Source organism: Anopheles ziemanni, chromosome 3, assembly GCF_943734765.1.
Source record: "Anopheles ziemanni chromosome 3, idAnoZiCoDA_A2_x.2, whole genome shotgun sequence".
Taxonomy (NCBI): Eukaryota; Metazoa; Arthropoda; class Insecta; order Diptera; family Culicidae; genus Anopheles; species Anopheles ziemanni.
The window spans coordinates 81,758,166-81,780,339 of record NC_080706.1 but is presented as its reverse complement, the minus strand read 5'-3'; the positions used below and the strand labels follow the sequence as shown (position 1 = coordinate 81,780,339).

General features: G+C 41.9%; 1 protein-coding gene across 1 annotated transcript in view; it reads right to left on the bottom strand.

Annotated features, from left to right (window-relative positions):
• Positions 1–6,003: 6,003 nt before the first annotated feature.
• Positions 6,004–22,174, bottom strand: part of LOC131286003 (phosphatase Herzog) — a 42,266-nt gene continuing 26,095 nt past the window's right edge. The window contains exons 3-6 of the mRNA XM_058314860.1: positions 9,701–9,939; positions 9,242–9,423; positions 8,980–9,133; positions 6,004–8,020 (exon numbers count right to left, since the gene is read on the bottom strand). Of these exons, the coding sequence (XP_058170843.1) occupies positions 7,787–8,020; positions 8,980–9,133; positions 9,242–9,423; positions 9,701–9,939 (809 nt within the window). The 3' untranslated portion in view covers positions 6,004–7,786. The remainder of the gene's footprint in view (positions 8,021–8,979; positions 9,134–9,241; positions 9,424–9,700; positions 9,940–22,174) is intronic.

Genomic DNA, 22,174 nt, shown 5'->3' with positions numbered 1-22,174 from the left:
GGTACTATGTAGTTCCAGCAAGAGTCCCAGCAATCTGCCATGGAAAAACTTGCTGGTACTACATGACAGCTGCAAAAAATTTGAATTTTTGTCAACCGGGTATGTATCAGTTCTTCGTTTTTGTCGTTATTCGCATAGCATCGTAGATGGCGATCGAATTGAGAGCAATCTCGATGTAATGCGAATACGATAAAAACACAAAATCACAATAAATTAAATGAAAAAATAAATTTTCAAAACAAAAGTATTTCCCTAAACGTACTATTAGGGAAATACTTTTGTTTTGAAATTTTTTTTTTCATTTAATTTATTGTGATTTTGTGACGCGTTATGAATTGTTGTTATGTAAGTATCTATGTGTATGTATGTAAGTTCATGTTACGTTTCTTACTCTGCGAAGCAAATGTATTTTATGTAAAGTTTCTTATTTTCTGATCTGCGGGCAGACATTTTCCGCATCAAGATAAATTCAACAAATATTTAGAGAATCATCGTTGGCTAACACCATGCAATGAAAACGTTATAATCGTTTGTGTTGGGATGTTTTTTTCTAAAACCAGGCCCAGGGCACAGGGCACAGGGCACAGGGTTCTGAAACTAGTTTATTTATTGAAAATATTTTTCCTTTTCCTTATTTCTCCTTTATTACTCCTACTTACTCCTCTCCCCCTCTGTCCTTCTAATTCAATGTTTTTCGGTTTTAATCACTTTACTTTCACTACACTATATCACTTCTACGTCTATTCCGCTACTACCCGATTGAGACTCTGCCTTTCCCTATTATACGGTGCAGGATCCCAATAAGGGTAGGAACACTCATTCATGGGGTCTCGAACGATCGTCGCAACAGTTTGAATCAATGAAAGAGAATTGCCGGAGCGAACATTCGATGGACCGTGTGTGGAACCTGAAGTGGCGTTGGGACGAGATGGGGAATCGGCAAGCTTTAAAACGACGACAATTCTTCCACATAGCTGGCCCGACTGCGTTGATAGACGCAGTAACGAAAGGAGGTGGAGAGGAGGATCCTCTATCGGGTCTGGGGAAGTAAAAATGGGTGACTCGGAAGAATTGATCGACGAGGGAAATGGAGCACGGCGAAGAGGGATAAAAACCGAAGATTCGTAGGCTGCTTTCTAGTGGACAGAAGCGAGATAGCGCCATACAACGTATTTACAACGCCATACAACGTAGGGAAATTAGCAAGCATCAGGGTAATAGTAGGGAACTTTGGAAACTTCTTAAAAGCATGTTGAAACCCGACGAGAATACCGCTTCATGCGTGAAATTCGATAACTGTTTCGAGTCCGATGAGGCGGTGGTCGCAGCAAGGTTCAACAACTTTTTTGTGAATAGTGTCACACTTGTTAACAGCAACATTCCGACGGTAGACGAACCAGTCGAGCTGAGACAAGTTGATGCTCCCAGGCATAGATTTTCTTTTCAACCAATAGACATGAGCAAGCTTAGGCAGATATGTTTTGACCTGACCAATACGGCAGGAATAGGAAATGTAAATGCAAAAACTTTGCAGGATTGCTTTCATGTAGCTGGGGAGACGCTCCTGGATTTGATTAACCAATCGATGGAGAGAGGTGTTTTTCCGGAGACATGGAAGGAGTCATTGGTTGTACCTATTCCAAAACTGACTGGAGCTATCAAGGCGGAGGAGTTCCGCCCCATCAACATGCTTCACACTGTCGAGAAGGTCCTGGAAGTTGTGATCAAAGACCAATTGGTTCAATACCTGGATCAGAACGGCCTGCTCGCCCGGGAGCAGTCGGGGTATCGGGAAGGACATTCCTGTGAAACCGCACTGAACCTGGTGCTTGCAAAGTGGAAGGGGTTGATGGATAACGGACAACCGGTACTTGCAGTTTTCTTGGATCTCAAACGGGCATTTGAAACAATATCGAGACCCTTGTTGCTCACAACACTTCGACGATTCGGTATTGAGGGGAGGGAACTCAGTTGGTTCAGCGATTATCTGACAGGTAGAACCCAGAGGACAATTTTCAAAAAATCTGTTTCAGATCCTATTGAAAACACCCTTGGGGTTCCACAAGGAAGTGTTCTTGGACCAATTTTGTTTATCATGTATATAAATGACATGAAGCAGGTCTTACGTTCCTGCGAGATAAATCTTTTTGCTGATGACACAGTAATATTTATATCGCGAAAGGACGTCAAACAGGCAGAGTCCCTTTTGAATGCAGACTTGGTGGCTCTGGATGGCTGGTTGAAATACAAGAAACTCGCATTGAATGTTAGTAAAACACACTTCATGGTAATGTCGAGGAGGGAGTGGATCGGCCAGCTTTCCATCGCCATCAACACGGAACCAATTGACCGAGTCTCCCAGGTCAAATATCTGGGAGTAATTCTTGACGACGGGCTTACATTCAGTGCACATATTGATGGGGTCATCGCTAAGGTGGCAAAGAAGTGTGGGGTGATAAGTAGACTGGGGAACAACCTAAATTTTTTTGGGAAAGTTCACCTCTACAAATCAATTATCTCACCGCATTTTGATTTTTGTCCATCAATATTGTTCCTCGGCAATCGGACACAGCTCAAAAGGTTGCAAAAAGTGCAAAATAGGGTAATGAGGTTAGTGTTGTGTTGTAGTCGGTACACGCCGTCTGCTGTTATGCTGGATGTCCTGCAATGGATGTCGGTAGAGCAGCGGATAGTGTATCAGACTATGATACTAATATTCAAACTCCTGAGGGGCTTGTTACCGGGGTACCTTGGAGAAAGAGTAGTTAGGGGTTCTGACGTTCACCGGTACAACACTCGAAGGGCTCATGATCCTAGAACGTCGAACTTTTCAACAGTATTTGCTAGAAATTCTTTGTTTTGCAAAGGGATACAATGGTATAACAGCATGCCTAGAGAGATTGCCGAGGCTGCAAACGTTCGCGAGTTCAAGCGCTTGTGTGCCGTGTACGTTAAACAGGTTGTTAAGTAGCACCCAGTAGAATGTGAAATGTCTCGTAGATGTGTATTGTGAATATTTAATGTTTGTAAGCATCGCACTTGTCATCACGATCTCACAGATGATGATGATGAGATTTTTGTTTTGCAAATTTAAATGTAAATAAAAAAAAAATGGAACAACATATCTTTGAGACACGCGCGTGTAAAAGTGGAAATTTGAAGTTGATCTTTCTGTAGGAACTGTATCAGTCGCTCTTGTGCAATCACGTGGCAGGCGCCTCGAATTCATCCATTGATGATTTTTTCGACGTGACCAACTGTTTCACGGATAAGGTTTGCTTAATTTGCCAATCCTGGAAAGTGGTAACTCCCCTCCATATGTTGGACAAGGGAGATATCGGCTACACGAATAGGAGAGAGCATTTTTTGGCCGTGCACTCCGGAGAGCGGTTCCACGACTCCTGTCTTATGGAAGTTGTGCTAACCGTTGTACGCAAGGAAAAGAGAGCTGACTGGTCTTTTTCGTGAAGGGTCACTTTGATCCCACCACTTCGTGATTTGCTTTAAAGTTTGAAACAAATATCTTTTGATAACTCCGCCATTCTCAAACCTGTGTTGGGGTAAGAGGTGGGACTCATCATCATTTGAGCTAACTCAATCTTACGGGCTGGGAAGCGACGCCGTCGAGAACAAAACCAACCGCTATCACCGAACGATGCACCACGATCAAAAACAACTTTTGCACAGTGAAAACAAACGTTAAAACTGCCCTCGACTGAACAAAAATATCCGAAAACGTAGAGCTACACAAAAACACGCACTGCACCACCAACAGTCACTCACACACCTCTATCAAATTAATTTTCACAAAACCTCTATCATTTTTGAATGCATTAAGTAGACTATTGGTGGCCTGGTTCTGTCCGTGGTGTTGTGTACTGCGTATTGTGTGTGGGTTCTAACATGTTCAACTGATTGTTTACTGCTAAGATAAAAATTATAATAATTGCCGTTGCTATACTAAACTTATTGAATAATACGCTACACTTCGAATTTCTCATGTAATCATTAGATAACAACAAAAATAAACTGATACATGGTTGCCTTACTTTAAGCTTTTACATTGCTTTTCTTCTTTCGACATGGTAGTACTATAGTGATCTTTTCGAGTTCATTTTTGCCCACATTTAGCCTTCGGTTTTTTATGCTGTTCTACACAATTGATAATAAAAAATAAAAATAAAAAACATATAAACCAACAACAAAGTTATTGCAACTCAAAAGAAACAAGCAAAACATTTTAAATGTTTTTAAATCTAGCTGCATAGTCCAAAAGTCTCGGAACTAGCCGGAAAAACAGCATAAGAAAATCTAATACGGGAATTCTAAAGGATGCAACATGAGCAAAAGTAGTAGCCCAAAATAACTTGGATCCGTTTGTAATTTTTTTTGTGTTTTTTTATATATATACGATATATATATGAACATCTTGCTGTTTTGTTTTATTTTGTCCGTGAGATAATTTTATAAAACTTCTCTTGACGCTGATGTCTTGTTCTTTGACTTAAGTTTTATCGGTTTAGTTTTTCATTTTGTCCCTTCTTTTTTGATCCACAAACTATTAATACACTTTTTGTCCATCGGAGTTGAATTTCTACCTTTCGTTTGGGGGTTTCCTTCCTTGTAGCATCGACAATCATGTACAAAGACTGAGCCTTCTGGCGGTCTACGAGATGCTTTTCTTATCCTGCTGCTTTCACAACTTTTCCTCTGATCTTATTTCGTGTTAGTTAGCAGAAGGAGGACTAGAAGTTTCAGTGCCAATGTACCTTCCAGCGGACCATCGATACCATCTAGTGATTTATAAAACTGAGCTCAACACTATGCTTTGTTTTAATTCCTTATCGCAGAGTAAACCTTAGGCTTTCCATCAAGGCTTAGTTTTGTTTCCTTTAAATCCGTGCTGTTTTACTTCATAAAAATTTAGATACTTGAAGCCCCTTTTGAAGTGAGTTGAAGCTAGTTTTGCTACTCGGTACACTCGAGTTGGCGTGTGATTTAATATTTTCTTTTTAGCGTTCACCAGCATTGTGGACGTATTTAGATCATAAATAGGTAAGTTTACCGGTTAGATGGATAACCAGTTTGGTCGTATCTGCTCTATACCATATAGCAAAACTTTGACTTGATGAATGAAGCAAAACTCTTCATCGAACCTGTGACCACCGTGATCGGTCAGAGGCTCGGATTACAAAAGTACATGTCGCGATCTTTCCTAGCTGCTTGACGAGATGGCCTCGCACTATCGTTTCATATGTGTTTTTTACCTGGAGTCGAAAGACGCGTTTCGTCGCGTTTTAATACGTGTACAAAAATATGCCTTCTTGTAAGGACACGGGTGCATGTATTTGTGTGTGTGAGAGTGAGACAGAGATCTGCACGATGATCAAACATCCTCTTTCCTCTTTATTTTAGAGGCAATCATTATTGTATGGTCCAATTCTCTTTTCAGCGGAATTTCCAACCCTTTCCTTCATATGTTACTCACTCAATTCAAGTCGCCTTGTTTGCTGCTATAATGTTACACTTACTAAATACATGCTGCACGTCTCATGTGCACTTGCCAAAACCGAAAGGAATCGTGAAAGCAAAGGCAAAACGGACTCACAGGATAAGCAGTTTTCAGATAGATGCATTTTAAGCAGGAGCGTCTCCGAATAGATATGGTAAAATAGTTCTAAAGCCAGGCAATACCGTATTTCAGCTATAATGCATAGGCGGAAAATAATTTTGATTGCTAGTGGTATACAAGTGGGGATGGAGAACCATTTTCGTACCGAGTGTTAGGTATTAGAGGTAGGTGTACAATTGGATTTCCATTGTTATATTGTATTATTATGAATCCATATCTTTTGGCTAACCCAAAACAGACCATTCTCGCCATTTCATCTTCTCGTTCTCAATATCTTTCTTCGTTCAGTCTTCCATTTTTGTTTCGGCAAAACATAAAACATTCTGCAATGATTCCACGGGACTGGATACATTTCTGTCAAATCATAATCTTATGGCGCCATTTCATAAGCAGATCCAGCAAACCTTTATTAGTACTCATTTATAGGAAGCCGACATTCGGTGGCTTTTCTTTATCGTTTCTGGAAATGCATCAATCTTGTTTGTCACGTTTTTGTCACTTTACTGATATACAACCCCGTTATACTCTTCTCGCGCTGACAAGATGATATGTCGAATGAATGTAGCACTGAATCCAGAAGAAAGGAAAGCATACTGCTAGCCGTACATTGTCGTATGCGCATATGGCCAACGGACGTATGCGCGGACAATGGCCAACAGAAGAAATATTGCTAACAACAAGGACTAAGATACGGCCCTTGGCGGATTCTTGCACAAGATATGACGCGTCTAGCTCGAAGCGGAATCGGCTTCGTTTAGTAAGTGCGTGCTTTTAATTCCATCCTGCAACTCACCTGCTCATATGTGTATTGTTTTTTTTGTTATACTCTTTCTCTAAATTCTTTCTTTTGGATTTTCTACGCATCGCAGTATAAAACTGTACATTTGTGGCTGTTTTTTGTTATCTTCCTACATCGCTGCTTCCACAGTGCCTAATTTTGACAGATTGTTCTGCTTTTTCTATGGTTTGCGATCCTGTCGACCTTTAATAGCTTGGTTTTTCAAACCATGCCGCGGACTGTTAAGACTGCTGTCCAAGACGTTTCACAAATTCTCCTTCTTTGGATACAAAATTGTTCGCTCCATTTTTTATTTAGTTCGCACCTACGGTCGGATGTATTCTGAATAGAAAGAAAACCTACTTCTCTCGTCTGGCTTCATCTTCAATAATATATACTTTCTTATAGCAGACCGCCAGTATATGTTGTGTCGAGTGTTGTGTTTGTTTGATTTCTCCAGTAAAAAAGCTATATTGAACTATAAAAACTATCGTGCCATCTCCTCCTAAATGGATGGTCTGTATGCATGTATCGTCGTGTAATACGTTCCGTTACTACCCCTTCGGCGGCAGTTGTTTTCTACTAACCCTAAGTGTATCGTTATTGTAATATAATCGATGATTGTAAAAACGAAGAAAAGGAATTAAACAATCGCAATTCACCAACTTATTGCAGAAGGTGACAGAAAGAAGGTGATCCTTAGAAATGAGGAAGTAACAAGTATCGGGTCATCGTTAGTTCTACGTGCTGGATGCCTGTACACGCGTGGAGTCCCGCGCTCGCCAACGTTTTCCGGCCGTTGATTGAAGTTGGGCCCACTACTCATCTTCGTAAGCGTCCGTCATTGCTTGTGACAGATACATTGTAAAATAGTATTTAAATATAGAGCTTTACCTAGTTTTCTTTTTTTTTCATAGCGATAGTCGTGCCAACAAACGTGTACCTCTCTGTGTGGGGGTATTTATGTATGTGTAGTACAAAATAATATTAATAATAATAAAAAAAGAATAACAAAGTTAATTAACGATGACTTCTCTCCTGGTGTAATATAGTTGTCGGTCTTCGTGTTTAGCATGTGTGTTGCTCGAGTCTCTTTCCTTCCCGTGGGGCCTTAAATCAAAACGAATAATCAATTCGTTTCGTGGCTACTCTCATTTTTATGTTTACACTCACACTCACACAAGAAAAGGACTTATTTCTAGGTTTCAATCCCACAGTTTTTGTTTTTCTGCTCAACCGCACTATGCCCTCCCTCCCCTCAATGCTTTTTTCAACTCTACGGTCCTCGGTCGGTCCGGTGCTACCCTCCCTCGTCTTTCCCTACACAGGGCTTGGTGTATGAATCATACAATATTGATAAACATTTGTTGCCAATGTTACGTGTTGTTGACATCGGACGAATTCGACTGTAGTTGCTGCTGCTGGGATTGTTGGGACGACTGTAGATCCTGCTGATTGTGATGCGACATGGACGACGGCAGCTGGGACTGTGAGCTGGAGTTGCATAGAACGCTATATACAGAGTCGACCTTGCTCAGCTTTTCAAACATCGGTATCAGATCCAGCAGCTCGGAGTCGGTGATGTCATCGAACCACGATTTCACTGGCACCTAAAAGGACATAAGTGAATAAAATTAAATATTCAGTTGTAATAGCAATATATTACGGGTTCAAATAAACGAACAGGCGGACGTGATTTTATCCATTCGTTTAATTACTGCTTCTGCGCGAATACTGGTTGAAACAATTACCATAAATAAATAAAATAAAAAGCAGATCTGTTTCAATTTTAAAATAAGGATCTTATTCGGGCATATTTTCACGGCTTCTGTAGAAAGTAATAATTGATTGAACCAAGTAGTGGCAGCAAGCAACCTGAATAATTTCAAACAACGTTGAATCTTATGCACTAAAGAACGCAGAGCATGGCGACTTGTTGGCACGGACCAAAACAGGATTATGCGGGGATTGGCCGTGAAAACGGTGTTATCACTTATTCTAAGTATTTATTTTAAGCATCATTCCTTAACAAAAGGCATCCTACATGTTGTCTGCAAAGTGCCTTTAAGCTGTTTCTAGCTTAATTAAAGCAGAAACATTTCAAACTATCGTTACCGTTGTATGAAACGCAATAATTCGCTTGAAAAAAACGCGCTATGAGAGAAAGAGTGCTATTTAGTAAGCATGCTTACCGATTAGTTTTCAGAGGGTGAGTATTATTCCCCCTTTTAAGACGATTTGGAAACGGACTGGAGAAAAGGAGACCTTCTCTAAACACATAAATCTTATGACTCATGCTGGACTACCAAATATGGAAAGAGCACCGCTACGATGCAAACTTCCGTCAACACAAACCTAAGATGACTAATTTTACCACCCCATACAATGAACCAGAATTATTGAAATTATTATAAAAAAAAAGGTCAACAAGGACGAGTACGTTGATGAGCACATCGGGTTGTAGTTAAACTTAAATCAAACAATATTGATCGAACCGTGACTTAGGGGATTGAAATTATTAAAAGTGGCCAAATAATGGCTTCTTTCTTCCTTCCTCCAGGATACTTACTGCATTATCCGGGTGAAATATGTAACTAGCAGGTGAGTTGTCAACTATAACAATCTTCTGTAAATCTCTCCCTAGCTTATTTAGATCCTTCACATAGTTGCCCATGTGAAAGACGCACGATTCTCTAAATAACCGCGCCCGGAACACGTTCCACCTGCAAGGAAAGGAAAGCAAGAACAAGGAGATAGTTTAAACGTGCTTCTTCACGGAAGTCATAGCGATAAGCACTAATTTTTCCCCCCCTAGCGGAAGGGTTACTTACTGATCTAGCAGATCGGCCACCGGATCGGCGTACTTGGCCAGCGAGGCCGTGAACAGCACGCACTCGTACAGCTCGCCCATCTTCTTCAAGAACTCGTCGACGTGCGGTCGCTTCAGGACGTACACCTGATGTACGGTACCGTCGATTTCCACTGGCACTATGAAATCCGCGTTTGGAATTGGCTGTAAAGAAATAGCGAACCTCTATTTAGTAAATCAACAATTAAAAAAATATTATAAAGTTCTTTCCTGCCCAGTCTGAAAACTGTTCTGTGACTCTATATGATTCTTCAAAGAAGGATATGCCATAACCTACGTCTGGGGAGCGATCTCCATGTGGTTGTGATAGGCAGGAAAAATTTATCCTTGAGCTTACACGTGACATCATAATTACGGTTTGGGTAACCAAACAAAAAAGCGTACATTAGATTCCTTGAAACAAATGATAAACCTTACTCACCTTAAAACTGCTATGAACTAGGGTTTCATCTAAGTCTATCACCATGCACTTCTTGTACATATCGGAAGGTCGGACCTGTGGCAGCAGGTACCTTGGCTGGCCCTGGATCGGGGGTGGCGTGATGGAACCATCGATCGGCGTCCCGCTTTGATTGCTTTTCGTCCGTCCATTCCGCCAGCAGCAGAAGAGCGTCTCGAAGAAACCACGATTCGGCGGTTTTAACCTATCAACATTGTTGACTGCGGGGGAAAGCGAAACGGGAACACATGGAACGAGACGGAAAAGAACGGAAATGGCGTATTAGTATTCCGGTGATTGCTTCGTGGTTGCTCGCGGACACGTCGAGTGGCGCATTCTCGGTTCAATCTACATACGAAGGCGGAGGGTTAAACGCGCGCGAAAGATTGTCTCGGCCGGAACCGACGGTAACCACAGTCACCACACACCGAAATATAAAGGGGAAACCCATAATTTCCTCACCAATCTGCAGATTAAACATAGAAAAAGCTGCCCCCGATTGAAGCTTGCTTCCAGAGTTAGGGAGGGTAGAACGTGCCATTCGTGGCGGATTTGTTGCGAAATTCGAAACGATGACCGGGCATCATCATCTCTCGCATTGGACTAAGAGATCACTGGATGCTGCGAAAAACAAACAAGATTCCTCTTCCAGGGTGTTGACTTTGGCCGGAGTTGTGATGAATGCTGCATGACTAGTTGAATCGAAAGAAAAGCGCATCATGATGGGAATGCCACCAGTGCGAAAGGAAGCGTCATCTCTTCTTCAGACGATATGGCACGCATGGGGGTAGATATGGATACAATTATTTTTCTTTTGCAATCAAGTGAGACACAAGCCTTCACCCTCGCAGCCTGATCGATACAGGAGGACCAAAAGGCGCCGGTCTCGATGTTTCTACACATCAGAGGCTCTCCTCTTGATTCCTTCACCATACAAGACAAATTTTCAATCCACTCCAATGAAGCCGCTAATGAGCGAAAGATATTGAGATTTCCAAGTACACCAATTCACTCAAAACATGCATCATGGAGTGAACTAGAACATCTGCCTCCGATCTAGGTGCCGTTCATGATGTTTAGAACCATATTCTTTATATAATGTTTCCACTTGCCGATTAAAGCAAACCTTCACGGCAAACGAATTCCACAAACCGAAAGAAAATTCCAGGCGAACGATAGATGGCTTCCCATTTCGTTTCAAGATTGCGAAAATTTATAATTCACCTTCTTTCGAAGCAGGCATTTTTCTTTTCTTACTTTTCACAAATCACCTCGCAAGATAAAACGTTCCCTGTGTCCTGCCACCTTGCGCGTCGGTAGGGATTCGCAGTAAAGGGTCCTTTTCTCATTACCACTGAGATGGAAGATGTAGGAGTAGCAGTTCATTAGAGAGACGACCTAGATTTACATGCAATTTTTCAATACCATGGGAATAAGGCAATACTTCGCTCGCTCCGCCGGGGCGTTTGGTCGTGGGGAAAGCAATGCAAGAAGAAGATTAACTGGTTCGATTTCCAGGAGCTGAGAAAAGGAAGCCAAAAACGAATCCAAAATCCTTGGGTTACGGTGTCCTTTCGGAAGACATATTTGGAGGAATTCTCTACGCTTAGGGTAAAAGCAAAACACAAAGCTTATAATTGTAGGAAAAAATCTCTTCCACAACCTGTTGCGCGGTGCTTTTTCCTGACATTTTTGAGGATATACCCGCCGATTTGTTGCAATGATTGACATGGGTTCGACTTACGGGTTTAATGTGTACCTTTCTTTATTTTTTAAATTTCGTATTTAAAAAAAGGGATTTTTTTTAGCTTTAATTTAAATTAATCTTTTGTATTAATTAATACCAGTTTTTCATTAACCAACGATCGATTTTATGGATGGTTGGTTAGGCTGTGTGTTTAATTTGTTTCGGGACGCGAGTTAATTTGAATACCAAAGTAAGTTTGTCTGTCATGGCATTAATTACATATTTCCATCCGTCTTCTGCAAGCCAAAATTGGAACACAATTTAACGGATGTCCTTTTTTTTTCTTTAGGACACTTGGCATACTTTCATGGTAAAATGTTACACAACTCAAAAACAGGATAAAATTCGCACCAACACATCGCCATCGTTCAGTGACCTTTCCGGTTCGCTCGGTACCTTTGGCAATTCGCCCTAATTTCGCTCATTTCTCATGCTCGCCAACTTGCCAGCGGACACATTCTGTCGGCAGGGAAAGACAAAATCTTCTTGGAACTTTGCCATCAACAGGCAAACTGACTCTCACACATACACACAGAGTGTTCCAGGATTTTCAGTCCCTCTCGCGCAACGCGAATCCTTCATGCATGCTGCCAACAACACAAGCCGTCGCCGAAACTGCATCAACCAAGAAAATAAACAGCTTTTCCTCAGCGGAACCCTTTACAGAGAGTGTGGAAACTGTTACAAGAATGATAGAATGGGGAAAGAAAACAATAGCAAAAACCCTCCGCTTTCCGCGCGACGAGTGATGCAGATGAAAACATGTTCGCACATTTTCCGAGCATTCGCCCGGCCGTTTGGAACGCATACATCCTACTTAAGCCGCCGCTTATCCTGGAGCTGCTTCGCAGAAGCGCTTGGCGGTGATTGTTTTTTCCAGAAGCGATTTCAAAGTTCATGTAACGTTTTTGCGGGGTTTTCGCAAAACAATAAGTATAAAACAAAAGTTTCGCTTCCGTTCACCACCAGCAGCCCCAATGTGGTAAAATGGCACAGTTTTGCACTTCCATTTCCACATCGTTCCGCCCCTGCTCTTGCCGTACAGATTCTGGTCCCGGGGTCAAAGTTCGACGGAACGATGCGTGCGTTGGATTTGTAAGGAGGAAAACATCCATGGAAACCGTAATCCTCATTTTCACGATCGGTTGGAAAATCCATCCGGCGGCAAGGACGGTGGCTGCGGGTGTTTGTCGTTGGCAAGACTTACAGTTGCAAAACTGCCACGCCGGAACGGAGCGTCAATTTGTGTTTGCTCTAATTCGATAACGAGCGCATAAAGTTGGTCCCCTTAATTAACGGGGAAGTGAGTGCTGACTTTGCCAATCGATACGTTGGCCGCGTACCAAAATTAAATCGGATACTTTGAGATCGGTGCTTGAGATGGTAGACGGAGGAGCCAGTCCTTTACTGTCGTTTATCCTTGCATGTAACGTAGTGGAGTGGTCTGTGCGGACATCAACATTAATAATTTAAGGGCTATTCTGTCTTTTTTAACGTCTTAAGTTAAAAAAGGAGCGATGGCACACACACAATCCCACCCCGGCTCCAACTGAGTGAGTTATTCAAGTACGTTAAAGAGTCCACAAACATAACCTCGGTACACGACCACTGTACCCGTCCGAAAGACTGGCGCGACATCAAGCTGTTAGCACCGCCGGACATCCGCGAGCGAAACCCGGCCGGGTCACTAAACCGACCGTCACAACGGAAGCGGATGTTGAAACGGGGCAAATTAAAAGATCACAATGCAGTGGTCCCCACCCATGAGCCATTCAGACTTGGAGCAGTTTGTCTGGAGGTTCCCCAACTTTCAGTACACGAGGTGGCGTTTGTACTGTTCGGAAGAGTTTTGCCATCGCTTCCTGCTGCCATCAAGCACTAGCTGTCCATTTTTCTATTTTCTAGCTCTTCCACATTCTCCTTTGACAGCCCGCCCGCCATGTTCCGTCCGTGGTAAACATAAACGACGCACAGCAAACCAACGGCTTTATGAGTTTGCAGGTCCAAAGGATGTCTTCCCCGCGGGACGCCACCCCCATCCGCTTAAGTCGACATTTATGAAGAAGAATCTTCACTGTGTACCCGACGCTGAACATCATGAAAGATGGTTTATAATGGAACTGGTTTGTACTGGCTCTCCACCGAGCAGATATGGCGTGATAGAAACGAAGTTATGTTTTGTTGTTCGAGGTGTGCAGGAATTTCTCATTAGTTTCCTTGGTCCTGCAACCATTTGCTGGGGTCGTTAAGAGGATCTTCCAACGGCGGGCAACCTCCTAGCTCTCCTAGAGTCCATTAATTTTCGACATTAAATTCCATAACCACAACATGTGGCTGCGTCGTACAGAAAACTGTGCCACCAGCCTGTGACCTTACGCAAGTGGCGCTCCGTGGCGCCCGTTGGCTGGCCTTGCGGGACTTGATGCAACGACACCACGTGAGACAACACCAACACGTCACCGGATCGTACGGGAACTAATGGGAACCATTAATTATTCCGGCGAACCGCTAAAAATCCCCCGCACCACAACAGATCGGAACGGGTGTCCGTTGAAACACTGCCGATCGAGGGGACGCTCCAGAGTGGACCGTGCTCTGTGGAACAGTTTCCGGAGTATTATTTTTAGCCCAGCCCGTGCCGGTCACTGGTGCTGGTCAACAAAGCGATAACCATCGCACGCAGCCGGAGAGCTGTCCAGGATCGGTGGATTGATGACTTTCCATTTCGTCAACGAACACCTGACCAGACCCCGGCCGTCTGGCTCTTTTGTTGACGTCGGAACCCTGTGCGGAATGTGCATGTCTGTGTCGCTGTGCACTTAGCAAATTGATGACGAAAGCCACATCAACAAACCGCCGCAACCCCTGTGACGTTTGTACTTCTTTTCCTCTTCATCTACGAGCGACACTGTTTTTTATTACTTATTCGAGGAAGCTTTTCAACGAATCAGAACGTTTGTTTTTGGTAAGGGTAGATACGAAAAAAGGAATTGTAAGTGGGGATTAATGTTTTTATTGGTCAACGCCAATCCTTTTTGTACCAGGCTTCGTAGCCTAGAGCGTATACTTGTTGACACCCAAGAAGCTCGTACTGGGTTCAAACCCCGTATTTTCATTTCTGGACCAAATACTCCTTACGCAGCACTATGGAGCGAAAAGAGCAAATTGCCGGGATAAAATTCAGAATCAAATGTTTTGCAATTTTTTCATTGTAATATCGTGTAATACTATTATATTACACGAAATTATGATGTTTCGGGACAATCCCGCCAGGTGGCGCTGCAAAAACCTCATATTTTTGGAATTTTCTATGGGTGCATTATTTTTTAATTTTTTTTTTATACTAACTTAAAGATTTTTTAAAGTTTGATATAAAACAAACTAAATTTACTACAAACTTCCATTCAAAATATTGTCATCTGGAATATAATTGATATTCAAAGCATCTAACGCGGACATAACGTCTCCTAACGAAGAGCTACTATCTGAATATTCTGAACTTGTACCATCATCTTCTTGGGTTTGAATTGGCAAGGGACTGTTACTATTTGAGGAGCTGTAATCTACGAAGAATGTTTTTACTGCGTCTGGGTATGGAATTTGTTTTTTATTTTTCAACGATTTAGCCAGAGATATTGTTGAAATGTATGGATCGGATGAGTGTAATGCTCTCATAAAAATGTCTTTAATATTGAATTCTCGTGACATTTTACGGGCGTGTTCTCTTCTATCCCTTCTGTATATTTTATTTCTACCTTCTGCTGCTTCCTCTCCTAAGGATCCCAATGGAGCTGGGGCATTTACAATGATTTCACCTACATGCGCAAGAACTTTATGGACAGTGGAAGGCATTTTGTACCAATTGTAATGATGTATGTAAAACTTGTATGTATCTTTGCAATATAGACTAATAGTTTTTGGATTTAAAGGCTGTGAACAGTTGATGGCTATTAAAATATTTCGAAACCTTTCTATGAGTTCTGTTTCTATTTGCAAAATATCGCTCAATTTTTCTATGTTTGAAAAAGCCCGACGACAAACATTTCCCGTCGTACTATTTCCACCCATTTGCCTTGGTTCATCTACTTTTACACCAAATTCCTTGTACATCTTTTCCAATACAATTTTTTTTCGATCATTGTACATGCTTTTAAAATTTTTAGTAACCTTCCATTTTTTAAATTCAATTCTGTACGAAATGTGAAGCAAGCATTCGAAAAATCTGATCCAACAGTGCAGTGGAGATATTCCATAAGATAAATTCTCAGGAGTTGGAATAAATCCATTTTCTAAGTGCTCTACACTGTTCATTTCGGTTGGTTTTGCACCACATATACAACATGTTTGCATAGATAGAGTGTCGGTTAAATATGCCAAAATTTTTCCATCAATTAAACTCATGTAAAATGAATAGTTTACCGTCACATTACTTGTTTCATTTAGCTGAATTGTATAAGGAACTAACCTGGTTATTTGGCTTTTGATTTCGTCTACTTTTTGTAAAACTTTTTCTTTTGACTCTTTCGCAAACTCGATCACAATTGGCTTGCAAAACCTAACACTTTGAGGCATCAAGTTTATCCAGATGATATCTGAATCGTCACTGATGAACGAAAGACGGATAGGCGTTAATGCCGATACTAATAAATCACTGTCTGATGCAGTATTTTCTCCGGAACCATGAAGCGGTTGATTGTAAATGCTGTGTCCACTAGATCCGTCAATGCCCCACGAGCACAATAATACGACGCTTAGTGAATCACACAAAGAAGATGAAAGGTGTCGCAAGATTTCTGCCTTTTGTATTTCAATTATTCTACACGCAGTGTGATTAACCAACTCTTGTAGATTAACTTCAGCTTTTGTTTCACTAATAGAAATAAAATCTTCACTTGGTGCGCAGGTTTTTTTAAGTTTGTTGATTTGGTAATATGACGGAAAAACTTTTTTTGATACTTTATGCAAATCATTATACTGGGATTTTGAGAAACTATTGTCTATAAAACATGCCAACGCTTCTTCGGCAGATACTAAAACATCACTTTTGGTTGTCATTGGCATAACACTTGAAGGATTTTTCAAAAACATGTCTATCATACTCATCAGCCTTAACTGCTTTTCTTTAAAAGCTAACAACCTCACTGAGTATAATTCCTTTTCGAGATTGCCGTTGATATCTGTCTCTTTGGCCACACTTCGACGTTTATTCCTCACGCAGAGATCATTAAACTCTTTTTTTGGCCGTCCACGACTTTTGTTTTCCGTATAGGCACTAATGTCAAATGGTTTGTTCAACCAGATTTTCGAATCCTTTTGAAAATTCTTCGAGTTTCTAGCACATTTCTTCAATCTAGCCTTGAAACTTTTTTCCAGTATCATCAACTTATTAGTCACTTTCAATTTATCACACGGTTTGATGCTTACTTTACTTTCAATGAACTGTAAAGCATACCCAATGTTTTCCTTGCAAGAAGCATTGTTTTTCAAAACGTTTATGATATCATTGATTATAAAGGAACCCATCGTGAAATTATTAAATCAATCTCAGATAGATTATTTACTTGAAAACTAAAAAAACGTTGTTCGTTCTCCAAGGAGCTTTCTGACAATTGGTGTTTATGCTGTTCAAGGTAAAGCTTGAATGATGTTTTTATAAACGAACGTATGTTATATATGTATCTTTTCAAATGCATACCGCTATGGTATGCCGTTCGAAGGTCAAAATTTTAACATCTACCTTAGCTGTTACTGTATGGTTAGGGTATATTGTTTTCAAAAGCAAATATTATCAAATATTTGTGTTCACTTCTATGAGTTATCCACCCACAATTAGCGGCGTTTTACCATTAGGGTAGAAAAAGAGTGACAGGTATATCTACCCAAAATTCACGGCTTTTACAGGTAAGGGTACAAACAGAACAAAGTGTTAGTGTAGGGTACATTTATTATTATTTATTATTTTAGTGTAGGGTACATTATTCCGAGGAATTTTGGGTATAAAAAAATGGGTTTGTGAGCTGTAGAACAAGTAAAAGCGACCTGATACATTCAAAGCAAACCAAACCAAGTTTCATTCTTTGCCAGTGACTTGGCTTGTCTTTCCTCTTTTATGTGATGTTCAATCACTACCCTGCTTCACATTTTTCATTGAATGAGAATTTCAAATTTGAATGCATTGAATGAGAATTCATATTTCTTACCACACATGATGCTGCATATGGCATGATGGAGGCGCCTAGTAGCTGATAAACTATAAGCTTCACATCTAAAGTACAGAATAACGTAAAGATGCGCGCGTATGCGCAAAAAAAACTATCATTTATTGTTACAAAACATTCTAGGCTATAAGTGGGTATGCATCATATTACAATCTTTCGCAATCCTTAGCGATGGCATAAGGTTAAAAACAGAAAATTGAAAAATTTTCCGGGAGTTTTGCGAAACAATGCTTAATATTTTGTGACATTCAATTTCAATTAGCTTAAACTGTCAATAATTTTAAAGCTTGATAATAAACCTTTCCAAAACTGTGCTTGGAATCCGATTCCGACCATTATTATAGGAGTTACAGACCTTCAAAGTTGATGGATTTTTTTCAATTTTTCACGCAATATTTTCACAAATCTTGACTTTGAGAGGCTGTTTCTCAGAACCTGGAAGAGCAGAGGCTCTAGTTTTTGGGTCATTTCTTAGTTTCATCTTGTAGTTTAAGAAAACATGTCTCTTTTTTCTGAAATCCAAAAATGAATTTTTGATTTTTATCCCGGCTTCGCTCCATCGTGCGCAGGTGTGCTCTAAAAATTCCTGCAGAAGTAGAGTGTTCCTTGAACTTTGAAAGTTTAAGCAGCAAAAAAGCCTTTCTCGACGGTGGGGGGACTTTCCCTAGACAAAAATGGCGTCTATTATGGGGTTATCACCACCATCCTTTTCTCTTCGGAAGCTAATTGATTCGTTCGAATATGCAAGTTAGTACCAAATTATTTTAATGTCACACCCACACCCGCCGGACTGACATTCAAGCTACCCCTTCCGACTCCTCACTCCCTACCCCGATTATACACTCCGCCTAATCGGGTGATAACGAGAAAACCATTTACCAACGTCTTATCATCGCCTCGCTCTTTTGTTTTCATTTTCCACCGGTGGGGCGACGGGAGGACGAGGACGACACGGCGCTAACGATACACACGCCCCCCAAGGACACACTTTTCCGACGACGTGTATTGTTTTCCACCACGGCGCCAAAAAAAAAACCGACACCGCCACTCAATTAATTATCATCGAATTAGTTAGTGTCTGGCCCATTTTTCTTGCGCATGTGTGTTTGTGTGTGTGCACCGTTGTGTGGCGATCAGTAACGGAAACTGTTGCTCTTCGGCTTGCGACGAACACGTCCACACACCGGCACACCAGCACGTGGAGACACTTTTCTCGCCACACCGGAAATCAATGATGCAAGGAAGCGCCTTTTTTGTAACGTTTTCTTTCTCCGTTTTTTTTTTCAAGCAGCACACAGGGGCTTACATTCAGCCGCAGCACAGGTTGATGGTAAAATAAGCCAACAGCTTTTCTGTTGGAAATTGTTTATTCGTCTGTAAGGCTTTTCCTCGGTGTTGTTGTAAAGGAAGAAGCAGATGAGGAACCTCTTTCGGCTTCGTTGTAGCAAGAGGTGCTGGGTTTCACTTTGCTCTTTTCATTGGTTTTCAACAAAGTTTCCTCGATTTTCCATCCCCCACCACGTGTAGGCAGCATGTCTCCGTTGCGCGAGGATAATAACCAAGGCACTGCACGTGAAGCGCGTTTGGAATAATTTATGAAAATTTTATTCATTAGCGGTACTTTTTCCCGAAGGCACCGCCACCCACCGAAGGATTGCGGCGCTTCGACACGGCTACTGAATGGATAAACAAATTGTGTGTGCGTGTGTTTGTATACAGCGTCGCACTGAAATCGCTTTTCAGGATTTATCCCGCCGGCACCGTCGAAAACCGTCCCTCTTCTTTGCAGCCTCATTGAGCTTTTCCTTTTGGAATCCGTTCGTGCACCAAATGTCGCGTGGAAATGTATGGCTCAATTCACGGAAACGTTACGCTCGCTCAACGTTGCAGTATAACTTACTAACAGCTACAAAGGCTTGTTTGGTCCTTGCAGGTGTGCTACTGAACGGGAAAATCTCTTTTTGGTGACGTCACCGCCAACATCCACCCTCTTTAGAATTCGACAGATTTCGCTCAGAGAAGAAAAGTTTCTTACGAGACAGAGAAGAAAAGTGCGGTTAGAAGAACGATATTTTTAACAAGCATACGCAAGGGACTGAAAACAAGGAAGTCCTTGTGAGTGTTCTAGGAAATAAATGATTCACGCAAGATTGCTCAAAAGTGTGGCATAAAAAATACTTCTCAGTTATCAAACAGTACGAAAAAATATACCTAAGCGGAATCACTCGTCAGTCATTAGAATATTTCGAGGAAAAGGAAAATATCTAGCCTTGGGTGGCATCAACTACACATCATATACCGGGCTTAAATAATTTTATATTTTACATTAAGGGGAAAGTTCGTCTTCTAACAAAGTGCAGGAAGTACACTAAAAGCACTGGGCGGCTGCAAGTGCAACGTTGCTGAAAGTTTAATCTGCAAAAGCATATTTTTACCTAGCTAGCAGGAGAACATACCACAACGTTGCACCAGGTCTCAGTTTTAGACATAATTCACAGGCAGATGCAGTTTGGCAGTAATGGGATACTACGCATCCTGTTGGTTGCTTTACAACACTTCCGTTGTAACGGACCCAACGAGCTGACGCGTGCCTCTGAGACAACAACCACTACGTCGTTTCGATGATGTTAATACTCTCCCGGCCGGATCCAGCTGAAAGATGATGATGCTACGGGTGAGGATGAAATATTAAACCACCTCTTTCGCTCCACCGATCACCGTCTCTACCGAGGTTGGCAGCAAGCTGCTGTCCACGTGTCTTGCTGGCAACGCAACATCCGGGCCATCGGTGTAAAGTTGGGCCCTTACCTTGAACTTCATCGCCGGGCTTGGGGCCGCAAGTAAGTTCTACACCTGCTCAACCACCACATGCGTGATGCATTAACCCAATGTGATAATTATTGAGCAAATTTATACATATACCTTGCAAGTTACAAAAAGTAAAATCGAGCAAAGAGATGATGTTTTTGGATCGGTTTAAAACACAGAAAGTTGTCTCGTTCCGAATAACAGCAGCTTCCAGCTGTCATCAGTCGTTTAAACAATGTACGCCTAATCGTTCGAACAAGCATTGAACGAACGACCGTGTTAAGGGCGAGAGACAAACGACAGTTTCTGTGAAAAACAATCATGGTTAGATCGAAGAGGAGACCAAGCAGGCGACGAGAAGATGTTGTGAAATGGGAGATTAAGTATCAACATCACAGCAATGATAATCGTCGTAGTAGTCAAGGAGTAACGAGTGCTCTGACTTTTTGTTTCTGTCTAAGGACTTTTCAATTGATACTTGTCGATGTTGACATTTCATGAGCATGAACCTAGTAAGAAAATAGAACACCCGACACCAGTTCATAAAACAAGAGTGTTTTATTTGAATTTTGTCAATACTTTGCTACTTAACTGCTACTGTAAATAACCCAACATATAATCTGTATGAAACAAGAAATTTAACGACAACTAAGTTCTAAACCACGACGGATTGAAAACGGTTCGGGGAGAAGAGACGAGAGATATAAAACCACAGCAGCCAGTCAGGCCTTGTAATCAACGGGAAAACTTCGAAATTAATATCCTCGAGAAATAAGCCCCACAAATTTCCTTGTACACACACACACACCACCAGCCCCTCACGCCATTAGCCATCATTCGGTAATGGCAGCCCAACGAAAGCGACATTAAGCCGCTGTCAGCTATAAATGACGCTTTCCAGTGTCTCTCTCCGCACCTTTCCGGGTGAGAGGAAAGTTTAATAAAATTGTGATCAATATCGAATCACTTCAACACTCCCGCCTCACTTTCACAGCAGCCGCCTTGTGTCCTTGCACTCACTACCATCCTCCCATGCCACCATGCTCTCACTACCGCTTATCGTTCCTCGCTGTACCCGAAAAAGGCTCATCTCGCTGCTTGAAGCACTCGAGCGTGAAGGATGTTGGACCAGCCTGAACCTCCTCGGTTGCGGGATGAAGTTCTTGGTGATTTGTTTAGGCCGCTCCTTTGCCTTTGCCATTCCACTCAGCACCCCTAACCCCCACCCTAGCCTAGTGCCCGTGCAAGCAGTTCTCCCAACTGAACTGTGAACGATGTTGATGTTTACCCAACCATGAAGAGGCACTGCTGTAAAGCAAGCAAGCAGCAGTATCGATTGTCTACCGTCGACGGGCTTCGGGCTTTCGGTTTGGCATATACGAAGGCGCACGGCAGAAAAAGCTCGTCGGACGGACGACCGAACCCAGAGGCTCGGGAAAAAAAGAGCTATGGTTTCACATCACACACAATGGCGCGAAATGAATCCTTGTCCGTCTCTGTCCGTCTGCTCATCTTTCGTTCCCATCGCTTTTCTCATCAAACCCCGCTTAACACACAGACACACCGAGCGGTGGAGCATTTCATCAATTTGTCGATCTATTTATAATCCAAACGTGTCCTTTTTCCTTTCGACTAGCCGAGTTGAATCCCCGATGGCTAGCTCCTTTCCCGAGCTCCAGCAGT